Below are 13,724 nucleotides of genomic sequence, written 5' to 3'. Positions count from 1 at the left end.
AACAAACAACATAAAGGCTTATGATAGTGATGTTTTATAGGACCCTGTGTAATATTTCATGATTTAAAAATTCTTATCTATAATCCATTGTGAACTCAAAATTTCAAAAATATTAGTGGTGGTTTGTGCTACACAATACCCCAAGAATTGCCACTTATTTTTTTTAAGTTTATTTTTTAAAGATAGTCTTGTCCTGTGGCCATTTTCCTTCTTGTGAGAGCTGGGATTCTAAGTGTGAGTATGTAGCTAACCTAAATGTAACTTCCTCTCTTCCCTTACTCCTGCTTTCCCTCTCCCCTCTTCCTCCTTCTCCTCCTTCCTCTCCTCCTCCTCCTCCCCCTATCCCCCCCCACACCCAGTGCTGTTTATCAAACACCAGGACCTTGTTCATGCTTGCATGCTTTTACAAGTACTCTACACTAAGTTATATCCCCCAGCCTAAATGTTTCACAAAAATATTTTTCATTTACTCCAATTGTACTCTAAAGAAGAAAGTATTAAGCATATAGATATATTTTGAAAGGCATGGTGGGAGAACACTGTGTATAAGATAGACTGGAAACCTATAAGATTCAGAGACCTAGAATAAGAACGTAGCACAGAGAACAACTGTCTCAGCAATGACTACCCTGTGTCCTCAAGTTCAGGAGGAAGTATTCACACTGTTCAGGATGTAAGGGATCTTGCAATCCCTTTGAAGTCCTAGCTGTTATGAAGTTTCATAGTCTTCATAGATTTGTACAACAGGCCTACACAGTAGTCGTTTGGCTTTGTAAAAGAATCTTTTTTTTTGCCAGTCCTGGGCTTGAACAAGGGCCTGAGCACTGTCCTGGGGCTTTCCTCAAGGCTAGTGCTCTACCACTTGAGCCACAGCACCACTCTGGCTTTTCTATGTATGTGGTACCAAGAAATTGAACCTGGGTCTTCGTGCATGCTAGGCAAGCACTCTACCACTAGGCCAAACTCCCAGCCCCTGTAAAAGAATTTATATTAGTGAATCACCAAGATGTTACAGCAGGGAAATGATGCCTGAATTCATTACATATTGACAGAAATTACTACATATTCCCATCTCTGTACAAACATTCTACTTCAGTGACCCAGGAGCTAGTTTTTTTCATAAATACAACTTGGTCCAAAAGTGTCACTACAGCCCAAGTCCTATGGAGCACCCACAGGAACAGATATCCAGGACATCAAGGAGCTTGCCCTCTCACCACCTCTTGGTTGTATGGCTGATTGCCTGCATACTTAATGCCACCCCTCCTTAGGCCAGATGCACAAGCCTGTCACTGAGAAGGATGGGGAGTTCAACGCTTGCTTGTTCTACAGAAACGGTGTTGACAACCCTACATGCTATAGCATTTTCCTCTCCTATAGGTTTACACAGACAGTAAATAGCCCCCCTAAGGGAACCCTAACTCATTCTAGGATTTGTCCCACTCCTGAGAAGACACTATCAGGAAAGCGATAGAGAGTGGAATGCCACAGTTCTTGCTGTTGCCCCACCTCCAGGGTACCCACTCCTACTTAGGCACACACCTTGTCTGACAATGCATTGCTCTCAGAACTTAGTGTGAACACCCCAGAGAATCCTGCCATGTCTGCCACTTCCTCCCAGATTCTGGACTTGTGCCAGCAAGTGGTTGGAGGGCAAGTGCTTCGGGCTCTGCTCACTGCTGAGGCCATCAATACCAGCACACCTTGCTAGAAGCAGACACAACAGTCCACTATTTTTAGAGGAGTATCCACACAGTGAGAATCCCACACCTTCTGCTGTCTACAACACATCGACCTAGATTGTCAGCTTGACCTTTATTACTCTGCTACAGGAATGCAGCATGCCTAAGAAGCTATGAGACACATCAGAATGCCCAAATAGAGTAAAAACCAACACCACAAAACAAGCTGACACCTGAAGGCACATTGTCAGGAGAAAGTTTGCTATTTAAAAAGGCAACTCCAAAAAAGTGATAAATATAATTGAATGGCAGCATAAATCTCAATGTAGAGCAGAAGAAATATGTAAAAACAAAGGAATGTGATCCCTCCAAAGGAGCATGCTAGCTCTTACAACTTACTAAAACAAAAAACAATGGATCAATACCCAAGAAAATATACATGAAGAGTTCAAAATGAAATTAGGAAGGCAATGCCATAGATGAAAGAGAAAGCAAAGAGATTTTTGAAAAGGTACTACATATAAATCTTGGAAGCAACTTAAAAAGGCAAATGAGGGGCCAGGAGTTTGGCCTTGTGGTTGAGTGCTTACCTAGAATGCATGAAGACCCGGGTTCTATTCCTTGGTATCACATATATGTATAAAAGCCAGAAGTAGTGCTGAGGCTCAAGTGGTAGAGCTCTAGCCTTGAGAAAAATTCAAGGATAGTGCTCATGCCCTGAGCTCAAGACCAGGACTGGCAAAAAAAAAAAAAAAATCCAGAAGTCATGTTCTTTTATTTTCTACTATCAAACAAAAAAAATCACTTCTTATACATTTGTATATATAAATTGCACAATGGTGTTTCACTGTGATATATTTCCTAATATGTACACCCTTTATTATTATTTTTTGGCCAGTTTTGGGGCTAGAACTCAAAACCCGGCACTGTCTCTGGGCTTCTTTTGCCCAAGGCTAGCACTGAACCACTTGAGTCACAGCAGCACCACTTGAGAGGTTTTTTCTGTTTCTGTGGTACTGAGGAATGGAACTTAGGCCTTCATGTGTGCTAAGCAAGCACTCTACAACATTACTTTGTCCTACTCTTGGATTTTAAGCAGCTTTTAATAGGTGTCATGCTATGGATTTCATTCGTGCATATAATGTATCTCAGTCACACTCACCCCTCAGCATCCTGTCCTTTTATTCCTCCACCCTTTTGCTACACATACAGTTGCCCCTACTTGTAGAGTCCTCATTCTACATTCATTTCATTTCTCCCTCTTGGGTCTTCATGTTAGAAAAATGTAATAATTTCTAATTCTAGCTTATTATTTTGCTTACCTTGAAAATCTCCATTTCCAGCTATTTTCTAGTAGATAATCTCAAAACAAAGAAACAAACCCTTGATTGTAGAAATGAACCTTTGATTGCTCATAATCACCACAAACTTTGAGTAAATATGGCTATTCTTAAATAAATAAAAATCCTTGAGAGCTATCTGCCCTCTACTAGGTGGTGCCCTGTAAGGAAGATAAGTCTTAGTCATGAAAACAGCACACAGACAAGATTTTGTGGCAGAGGATTATAGACGTGGGGAGACTAGAGTTAGCAGATTCTTCTACTCCATCCATGCTAAAGCAGACATACCCATATGGTTTTTCCAACCAGCCATATACCTTGAAAATTCCTCATTTCAAAATGAAAAAGCTTTTCTCATTCTTTATGTTAACTAAATAACTCCAGTGCTGATTTACACAGTGATATTGAAAGCATTTGTGCACCCAGCTCTGTGGTAAGGATCCCTAATTAGTGCCTTTCAAATGCTAATTACTCACAATGGATTATGTAGATTAAAGCTAACTTTCATATATATCATCTCACAGAAATGTTGTAGAGTATACAAACAAGATAATAAGCATCAAGATGACTTTCAAGGTCCTATGGCAGAGGATCATGTTTGAGGAAGAAAAAGCACTGGTTTTAATGAGGATATTAGTACTAAGCAATAGAAAATACCATAACTAATTTAAGGAGAAAAGAAACATAGTAGAGGATATTGGGTAGCTGAAAACATTGCTAGCAATGGAGGTCTGGACCCACCTGGCCAGAATCTACTAATGGCTAAATTTACACAGCACCTATAAAAGGTTATAGAGAAATTCATGTAGACTACAGCAAAATAGAGAATTGATGAAAGAGGCTCCAGAATGGTCCTGGGGAAGCACAGGCAACTGGCATCCTTTTGTCACTCATATTCAATACCAGATACACATTTAAGACAGCCCTAGGTGTTTCCATTGATCCTGCAGTTACTCAGGATGTGTAGCTGTTTTTTCTTGCTTTTTGAAAATGTGTGTGTGTGTGTGTGTGTGTGTGTGTGTGTGTGTGTGTGTGTGTAAGAGAGAGAGCATGAGTATTTTGCAGATAGCAAGACCAGAATTAAAGATTTAAGACCTGGATAATGATTGCATTTAGAATTAGAAATCTAGAGACCATTTGAACTCACTTTTCATTTGAGTCTGAGGAATGGTTCAAACCTACAGATGAAAGTCACTCTAATAGAGAACACTGAAAAATATTTAGAAAATACTTATACAAAGTAGGTAGAGAGAACTAGTGATTATCAACAACCTGCGGTGTGCTATAATCATTTACAACTATTTATTAAAGTGTTAATTCTACTTATCTAGTATCACACTACATTGGTTAAAACAAAGCAGACATCTCTCTGCATTTAAAAAAATGAGAGCAGACTTGGTTGCAGAGTTACAGAATGTGTAGGAATTTCCTTAAATACAATTGTATTTGGGGCCACGAGTTTGGCTTAGGGGTAGAGTGCTTTCCCAGTATGCATGAAAACCCAGGTTCAATTCCTTGGTACCACACACATAGAAAAAAGCTGGAAGTGGTGCTGTGGCTCAAGTGGTAGCCTTGAGAAAAGTCCAAGGACAGTGCTCAGGCCCTGAGTTCAAGCCCCACGACTGGCAAAAAAAAAATATAATGTACTATGTTGTCTCTCATCTCCTTTGCTGTCCCTTGGTTATCTCATATTGGTATAGTATCTCACTTTGTTATCTGATATATTGAATTTATTTGTATTTGGATATTTGAAATTTGATAGGGAAGGGGGGAAAACCAAGACGGGTGGGGCGTGTGGGGGGGAGGGAAATGGGTACTAAGACATGTGAAAGGGTATCAATGTATGTGAATTAATGTGCCTTCTATCTGGCAAATATCATGTAACCCTTTTACTAATTACAATAAAAAATATATACAATTATATTTATTTAAGGAATTTTTTTTTGCCCTCTATCTGTGGTCCTACTAGGCATGCAAGGCAATATAACACACTTAAAACCTATTTAAGGATATTGAGCTTATCCTAAAGGGATAAATCTATCCATAAGTTTTAAAGCATTTTTGTGTACATTTTCACTAAAAACTACCAATCACTCTAAGATAGGTGTACCGGTATTCTTTTACATATAAGAAAAAATAAGGGTGTGAGGTGGTTTGACATGGGTAAGAGCTACATGCAGTAGAAAATTTTGGAGAGAATAACAGCCAGGCAGGAAGGAAGGACTTTTGGGAAAGGCAAAGAAACTTATATTTTTGGTCTGGCCACATTTTAGTCTTCTGAATCTTTCCCCTAACTCAGCTGTGCACTCCTTTATAATATCTACTTTTAGCAAAAGAACCTCATGAAATCACGTTGGCTAGAATCCTTTTTTGTCCATTCCTTATCCTGTAGCATTCCTCAGGTGAGTGTTCACTCTAGTTCTTTCAACAAGAATGACCTTAGCTACTGTAATCCTAGCTACTCAGAAGGATGAGATCTGAGGACCAGCGTCAAAGCGTGCCCGAGCTGGGAAGTACGTCCATGAGACACTTATCTCCAATAAATTACTGAGAAGCTGGAAGTGGCGCTGTGGCTCAAGTGGTAGAGTATTAGCGTTGAGCTAAAGGGTGAGTTCAGTCCCCAGGACCAGCAAAATAAATAAATAAATAAGATCTCAGGGGTGGTTTACTCGGTATCTTATTTTGTTTCCTCTCTCACTAATTGTCCAACCATTCACCCCTCATTCTGAAGTCCTACCTGCCTGCGCTCTATCTGCGGGGAAGATGAACTTTGACTCAAAATAATGAGTAGATGTGATGGTAGCTTTCATTTAATTAGAAACGCAGGGTCGAGCTCCAAAGGCGGGCAGCAGCAGACACAGTCCTATGTTACACCAGAACTGTAAAGGAGCTGCACTATTAAAAACCGTATGGAGAATTTACACTCAGTCCAAAGTGCACCACTTTTCCTCCTCTGAGGAAGTGAATTAGATGCGTTAGAGGCCTGATATTTAAGAGTGGAGGTCGGTCTGTCTGTCTGTCTATCTATCTATCTATCTATCTATCTATCTATCTATCTATCTATCTATCTATCATCTATCTATCTATCTACCCAGCTATTCTGTCTGTCTGTCTGTCTGTCTGTCTGTCTGTCTGTCTGTCTGTCTGTCTGATAATCTATCGCACACTGGTGGCTCCAGCGCATGTGGGTCCTGGTTTAGAACCGGGAGGAGCCTGGGCTGCGGACGGAAGCGCGCTGCTAGGTTTGACCACGACAGCGATCCGTACCATCTCGGATTCGGCGGCGCAAACATGGCGGCCGTAACCCGGCCGGTAACGGAGAAAGTTTCTGCTGAGACCGGCTTAAACTAGTCGGCGCGGCCTCGGGTCCAGACTTCCCCGGGTGTGGCGCCTCGTTGTTTCAGATCGCAGGGTGAACCCCGACTGAATCTGTTGGCGTGGGAGCAGCTGTCAGAGCGCTGGTGACCGGGGTCGAGTCAGGTACGCGCCGCAGGGTGGACGGTGGGACCCGGGCCCTGACGCCGCCCAGGACCGCGTCGTGTGGGCCGCAGGCTCCGCCCCGCCGGCCTCGCGGGCCCGGGCGGGGGCGTGGGGTCCCGACCGCCGCCGCCGCCGCCGCCGCCACGTCGTCCTCTCCGCCCTCTCCCCACAGTGGAGGAGTGCTGGCCCCCACATTGTCTCCTCCTCCTCCTCCCCACAGTGGAGGGGTGCTGGCCTCCACATTGTCTCCTCCTCCTCCTCCCCACAGTGGAGGGGTGCTGGCCCCCACATTGTCTCCTCCTCCTCCTCCCCACAGTGGAGGGGTGCTGGCCCCCACATTGTCTCCTCCTCCTCCTCCCCACAGTGGAGGGGTGCTGGCCCCCACATTGTCTCCTCCTCCTCCTCCTCCCCACAGTGGAGGGGTGCTGGCCCCCACATTGTCTCCTCCTCCTCTTCCCCACAGTGGAGGGGTGCTGGCCCCCACATTGTCTCCTCCTCCTCCCCACAGTGGAGGGGTGCTGGCCCCCACATTGTCTCCTCCTCTTCCCCACAGTGGAGGGGTGCTGGCCCCCACATTGTCTCCTCCTCCTCCTCCCCACAGTGGAGGGGTGCTGGCCCCCACATTGTCTCCTCCTCCTCCTCCCCACAGTGGAGGGGTGCTGGCCTCCACATTGTCTCCTCCTCCTCCCCACAGTGGAGGGGTGCTGGCCCCCACATTGTCTCCTCCTCCTCCCCCTCCCCACAGTGAAGCGGTGCTGGCCTCCACATTGTCTCCTCCTCCTCCCCACAGTGGAGGGGTGCTGGCCTCCACATTGTCTCCTCCTCCTCCCCACAGTGGAAGGGTGCTGGCCCCCACATTGTCTCCTCCTCCTCCTCCCCACAGTGGAGGGGTGCTGGCCCTCACATTGTCTCCTCCTCCTCCCCCTCACAGTGGAGGGGTGCTGGCCTCCACATTGTCTCCTCCTCTTCCCCACAGTGGAGGGGTGCTGGCCTCCACATTGTCTCCTCCTCCCCCTCCCCACAGTGGAGGGGTGCTGGCCTCCACATTGTCTCCTCCTCCCCCTCCCCACAGTGGAGGGGTGCTGGCCTCCACATTGTCTCCTCCTCCTCCCCACAGTGGAGGGGTGCTGGCCCTCACATTGTCTCCTCCTCCTCCCCCTCACAGTGGAGGGGTGCTGGCCTCCACATTGTCTCCTCCTCTTCCCCACAGTGGAGGGGTGCTGGCCCCCACATTGTCTCCTCCTCCTCTCCCCCCCCACAGTGGAGGGAGGGGTGCTGGCCTCCACATTGTCCTCTGACTTGAACTCTCCACTGTAGACGGAATGCCCATGTCCAAGGACTTCAGTGTTGCCAATGCCACCTTTATCTTAAGAAATGGGCCTTAAAAAGTTATTATCACGATCTGGAGGAAAGGAAACACTCTCCCAGCCTGGCTTCTCAACATGGCTCTGTCAGCCTTTGACCTGATGGAACAACAGTAGATTGCCAATGAAAGATGAGGGCAGTCATAAAGGGTCTTGAATCCCTTGTCTAAAATTAGGACCTGGAAAGAGTACTTAACTGGTCTGTAGGAACCTGGAGGTGAATCAAACTAAGGCCAGAGTAAAGTGAAAGAGAAACAAGTTAACAATTCCTTTAACTCTACTACTTGGGACTATGATTTAAGAGACAAGTTATTTTCATGTGATTTATTGATAGCCGACTAGCATTACTTGAAGTTGTAGTTTCTATATTATTATTGTTAATTATTATCTATACAAATCCTGGGGCTTCAACTCAGAGCCTAGATACTGTCCCAGTGTTTTTGTGTTCTGGGCAAGCACTGTACCACTTGAGCCACCACTGCACTGCCAGTCCAACTTTCTAGTGATAAGAGATAAGGGTCTTAGAGACTCAAGGGCCTCATATGCTATTCTGCTGGTGCTAGCTTCAAACTGCATTCCTCACATCTCAGCCTCCTGAATAGCTAGGATTACAAGTGTGAGCCAGCTGTACCAGTATTATTTTTTTTCCAAGGAGTGGTCCTTGGATATCTATTAGATCAAGCTTTCCACTACACACTGGGTATATCTTTTGGAAGATTGGAGATCTTTAGTGATCTGGTGACCTGGGGAGGAATGCAGAAGATACAGTCTTTGTCATTCAACAAAGTTAAAGGTTCTTTAAAGAGTGTATAGATTTAGCCAGGTGTGGTGGCTCACACCTGTAATCCTAGCTACTCAGAAGGCTGAGATCTGAGGATCAGGGTTCAAAGCCAGCGTGGGCACAAAAGGACATGAGACTCTTATCTCCAGTTGGAAGTGGGGTTTGGCACAAGGGTAGGGCAGTAGCCTTGAGCTGAAGAGCTCAGGAACAACACCCAGGCCCTGGGGTAGGGCAGTAGCCTTGAGCTGAAGAGCTCAGGGACAACACCCAGGCCTAGTTCAAGCCCTATGACTGCCCCACACAAAAAAGTGTATAGATTGGCCAGGTATCACATCTGTAATCCTGATACTCAGGAAGTATAGATATAGGGAGTTCTTGTTAGGCCAGCCTAGGCAAAGATAGTTTAAGATCCTATGTGAAAAAAACAAAAGGGATGAGGAGTAGCTCAAGGAGGCCCTGAGTTCTGTCTCCTATCCATTATGTTTAGGAATGTGCCTATCATTTCAGAACCCGGAAGAGCATACTTATGCACTGGGTACTCCCAGTTAGTGCTTTGAAATGAGTGAATAAGGAGTAAAGAGGGAAGAAGGTTGAACTTGGTAAAAGAGGGGATGAACAATAATTGATTTTGATTTGGTAATTTTGTTTCTTTATTATTTGCTCTTGTATTGTTTTAAAAGCCAGATCTAAAAATATTTAAATGCTAAAGGGTAAAAGGTAAGTGGGAATGTGGAGGGAAAAAAGATATGCTGGAAGAGGCAGAAAGAAAGATTCATAATGCATGAAAGATTTAACTTTTGAGAATGGAAGAAAATCAATTAGAATATTTAGGCATTTACATAGGCTTAGTTATAAAAATATGCTGATTAAACATATGGAAGTAGAATTAGTAATAACACTCCAGAGACAGTAAGGTTGCTTTAGTAAGTCTTCTCTATCCAAGTGAGTACTTTGGGATTAATTCCAGGTTTCTTCATGTTTCTGTTGAGTCTGTTTTGATTATAGTGCTGCTATTAAGAAAGTGTAATCCCTGAATGGTGGAGTTTATGTGTGTTGTTGGCCATGTACTTGTTGCACAAGCTTTGTGCCACTGAGTATACCTAGCCCACCAACTACTTTTTAAATACTTGAATTTTTCAGTGTTGTGTGACCATAAGCTCTTGCAATAGATGAGGTTTTTGTTCTGTTGTTGTTTTTACAGTATGCTGTAAAGTTTGAAAAATTGCTTAGTGGATTGTTAAATGATTGTTTTCACCACAGTCATCGTTTAGCATAATTTAGGTACAATTTGTGGAGGAGTCACTGAAGTTGAAATAATTATCCAGGTCCTCTAATCCAGGTCCAGTAACTTTTTCCTTTTCTTGTATTTTTTTGTTGTTGTTACTCATGGTGCTTGAACTCAGAGCCTGGGTGCTGTCCCTGGGCTCTTTTGCGCTACCACTTTCATCAACAGCTCCACTTCTGGTTTTCTGCTGGTTAATTGGAGATAAGAGCCTAGCACACTTTCTGTCCAGGTTGGCTTTGAACTGTGATCATCAGATCTCAGCCTCCTGCCTAGCTACGATTAAAGGGATGAGCCACCACAGTGCTAGGCTCTTTCATTTTTGTTAAAAGAATAATTGAAAAAGTACTTTATATACTTTATAATGACTCTTGATTAGTATTCTAGTTTTTTTGTTTTTTAAGTTTTGATCTTGGAAGTTCAGGAATTGATCTGCTGCAGATATAGTATTTAGATTTAAAAGTAAATTGGTTATCACAGTAATAAACTTCAGAGATGAAGTGCAGGAAGTGTTATGGTTCAATATTAGAGACTAGGTAACATTAGTATTATAATTTTATTTTTAGTTAGCTATTAAAGAATGTGAAAACTGAGATTTTAGAACTGCCTTGTTAAAAGATGTAGGGGATATTAGTCAGGTAGTAATGATTACTATTTCTGTGTACTTTTCAAATTAGAAGTAATAATGAATAGTTCCTGATGTTATTTAATTACTTCATAGCTCTCCATTGCACTAGAAACATATGCTACTAGTTAACCCACATTGAACATTGGAAAGGAAAATGGATTAGACAAATTCAGATTTCATCCTCTCTGGAAGGACAATACATTGGTGATGATTTAGTTAGGCATTTTAGCAGGATAAATAGAAAACAAGCATTTTCTGTTTGACAAACTGTAGAGTTTTAACTATTGAGTTCTTTTGATAACTGTAGAGGCAGAAATAGTTACTGCTAAAGTATGCAAATCAAATTTTAAACTGGATTACAGAAAATCTTTATTTGTTTCTTATTACTTTGATTAAAGAAGATGTACTAAAATATTGTGTAAAATTAATTTTTTTTCTTTTTAGATCACTATAAAGAAAAATTCCGAGAAAAATGTTGGAATAGGAGTTACCAATTCTTTGGATTTGTTGAATGAAATACAAGAAGTTAACGTGGGAAAACAACCTGAATTGCCAGAGTACATGTGTAAATCACTGCGTTACTGCTTTAGTCATTGTCTCTATCTAGCAATGACAAGACTGGAAGAAGTAAATAGAGAAGCGAACATGCATTCCTCAGTTCGATATCTTGGCTATTTGGCCAGAATCAACTTATTAGTGGCTATATGCTTAGGCCTTTATGTAAGATGGGAGAAAACAGCAAATTCCCTAATTTTGGTCATTTTTATCCTTGGTCTTTTTGTTCTTGGGATTGCCAGCATCCTCTATTATTATTTTTCAATGGAAGCAGCAAGTTTAAGTCTCTCCAATCTTTGGTTTGGATTCTTGCTTGGCCTTCTGTGTTTTCTTGATAATTCATCCTTTAAGAATGATGTGAAAGAAGAGTCAACAAAATATCTACTTCTAACTTCCATAGTACTAAGGATATTATGTGCTTTGGTGGAGAGAATTTCTGGTTATGTTCGTCATCGACCCACTTTACTAACCACAGTAGAATTTCTGGAACTTGTTGGATTTGCCATTGCCAGCACAACTATGTTGGTAGAAATGTCTCTGAGTATCATTTTACTTGTTGTAGCTTTGGCCCTGCTGATTATTGACCTGAGAATGAAATCTTTCTTAGCTATTCCAAATTTAGTTATTTTTGCAGTACTATTATTTTTTTTCCCACTGGAAACTCCAAAAAATGTAGTTGCTTTTGCATGTTTTTTTATTTGTCTGATTACTGATCCTTTCCTTGACATATATTTTAGTGGACTCTCAGTAATAGAAAGATGGAAACCCTTTTTGTACCGTGGAAGAATTTGTAGAAGACTTTCTGTTGTTGCCACTGGAATGATTGAGCTTATGTTTTTTATCCTATCAGCATTTAAACTTAGAGACACTCATCTCTGGTATTTTGTAATACCGGGCTTTTCCATTTTTGGAATTTTTTGGATGATTTGCCACATTATTTTTCTTTTAACTCTTTGGGGATTCCACACCAAATTAAATGACTGCCATAAAGTATATTTTACCCATAGGGCAGATAACAATAGCCTTGATAGAATCATGGCATCCAAAGGAATGCGCCATTTTTGCTTAATTTCAGAGCAGCTAGTTTTTTTTAGTCTTCTTGCAACAGCAATTTTAGGAGCAGTTTCCTGGCAGGTAAGGTTATTGTTTTTTAATTATTATATGTATGTTTGTGGTATGTGGTAAAATAGTAACTTTAACTGTTGAAATTAGGATTGTACAGGGTCCTGATTTCAAAAGGAGTTTCTTTTTTTGGTGGCTCTTTGTTTTTCTTCACGAAATGAAACATGGAATATAATTTTGACAAGTTAATTTAGTTTGATTGTGATCACCAGAGTCACCAAATTGTTAAGAATATTCAGTGTATTGCTTCTTGTTTTCAGATTTTTTTATTAGTGAAATACTAATTGAAAATTTTTAAACACTACATTTTGAATACTTTCAATTTATCCATAAGGAAACAGAAAGCTAAAGAAGATATATCCAGTACTGATACAGCCTTAACAAAGTACTTATCTTTTGTCTCATCCTTGTTTTCACAATGGTACATTTCTTTGAAGATTTTACATGAAAGAGCATTAGATAAAAAGATAGGCAACCTCTTACAAAAGGAGAAATAAGTTTTACAATACATTTGCTGCCCACAATGTATTTTAAACAAGTCACTGTGCAACCACAGATGTTCAGAGGTATTCACACTATAAATTTGGAGCTTGGATTTTGTATTATCAACTATGCACAATATTCCAGGGATTGTGCTGGGTTTTGCAGGTCTCAGGATATGTTTTTCCTTAAAAAGGAACAGTATAATTGCCGAATTGTTTTATTTCCTTTTTGGCTGTCTTGATTTTTTAGTTGTTACTATTTTCTATATACTTGAAGCCATATTTCCAGGTGTTAATCTCCTTATAGGTGGCTTTCATCATCATGATAATTGGTATAGTTTAGTAGTCTTAACATAGACTCTGTTGCCTACAAAGCTTAAAAATATTAACTTCGGCAATTTACCAAAAAAGTTTGCCAACGTTTGTGCGTGCGTGTGTGCTTGCTTGCTTCCTTCCTTCCTTCCTTCCTTCCTTCCTTCCTTCCTTCCTTCCTTCCTGTCAGTTGTGGGGCTTGAACTCTCAGCTCAAAGCTACTGCCCTATCCCTTAAGCTATAGCCCCACTTCCTGTTTCCTAGAGGTTAATTGAGATAAGAATCTCATGAACTTTAGTGCCCTGGCTGGCTTTGAACTGCAATCCTCAGATCTCAGCCTCCTGAGTAGCTAGGATTAGAGGCATGAGCCCCACACCCGGCAAACCTTTGTTCTTAACCATTGCTTCTCATATGCAAATGAATCATGTGAGGAACTTATTAAAATTTTGAAGACTAGAATTCAACGATTTTGGAAAAGATTGACACTGCATTTCTAAAAGTTTTCAAGATGATCAAAGTCCTAGAATAATATGAATTTGCCTAAGATTGTCTGCCTTCCCCAATTAGTTGTTTTTTGGTAACTGAGGTTTACAGTGTGGGCATTGTGCCTTATAATCATTTTTTACAAAATGAACTCTAGAAAATGGCAACATGAGCTTTTGTTGTTATTGTTGTTGCTAGTGATGTTTTGTTTTC

General features: G+C 41.5%; 1 protein-coding gene across 1 annotated transcript in view; it reads left to right on the top strand.

Annotated features, from left to right (window-relative positions):
- Positions 1-6,314: 6,314 nt before the first annotated feature.
- The window catches only part of Tmem168 (transmembrane protein 168), a 38,071-nt gene continuing 30,661 nt past the window's right edge, over positions 6,315-13,724 (top strand). The window contains exons 1-2 of the mRNA XM_090333178.1: positions 6,315-6,502; positions 11,002-12,246. Of these exons, the coding sequence (XP_090189304.1) occupies positions 11,119-12,246 (1,128 nt within the window). The 5' untranslated portion in view covers positions 6,315-6,502; positions 11,002-11,118. The remainder of the gene's footprint in view (positions 6,503-11,001; positions 12,247-13,724) is intronic.

The sequence above is a fragment of the Megascapheus bottae genome, chromosome 5, assembly GCF_031878675.1.
Source record: "Megascapheus bottae isolate mThoBot1 chromosome 5, mThoBot2.hap1, whole genome shotgun sequence".
NCBI lineage: Eukaryota > Metazoa > Chordata > Mammalia > Rodentia > Geomyidae > Megascapheus > Megascapheus bottae.
Note: the sequence above shows the minus strand (reverse complement) of the source record. Positions and strands in the feature narration are given on the sequence as shown.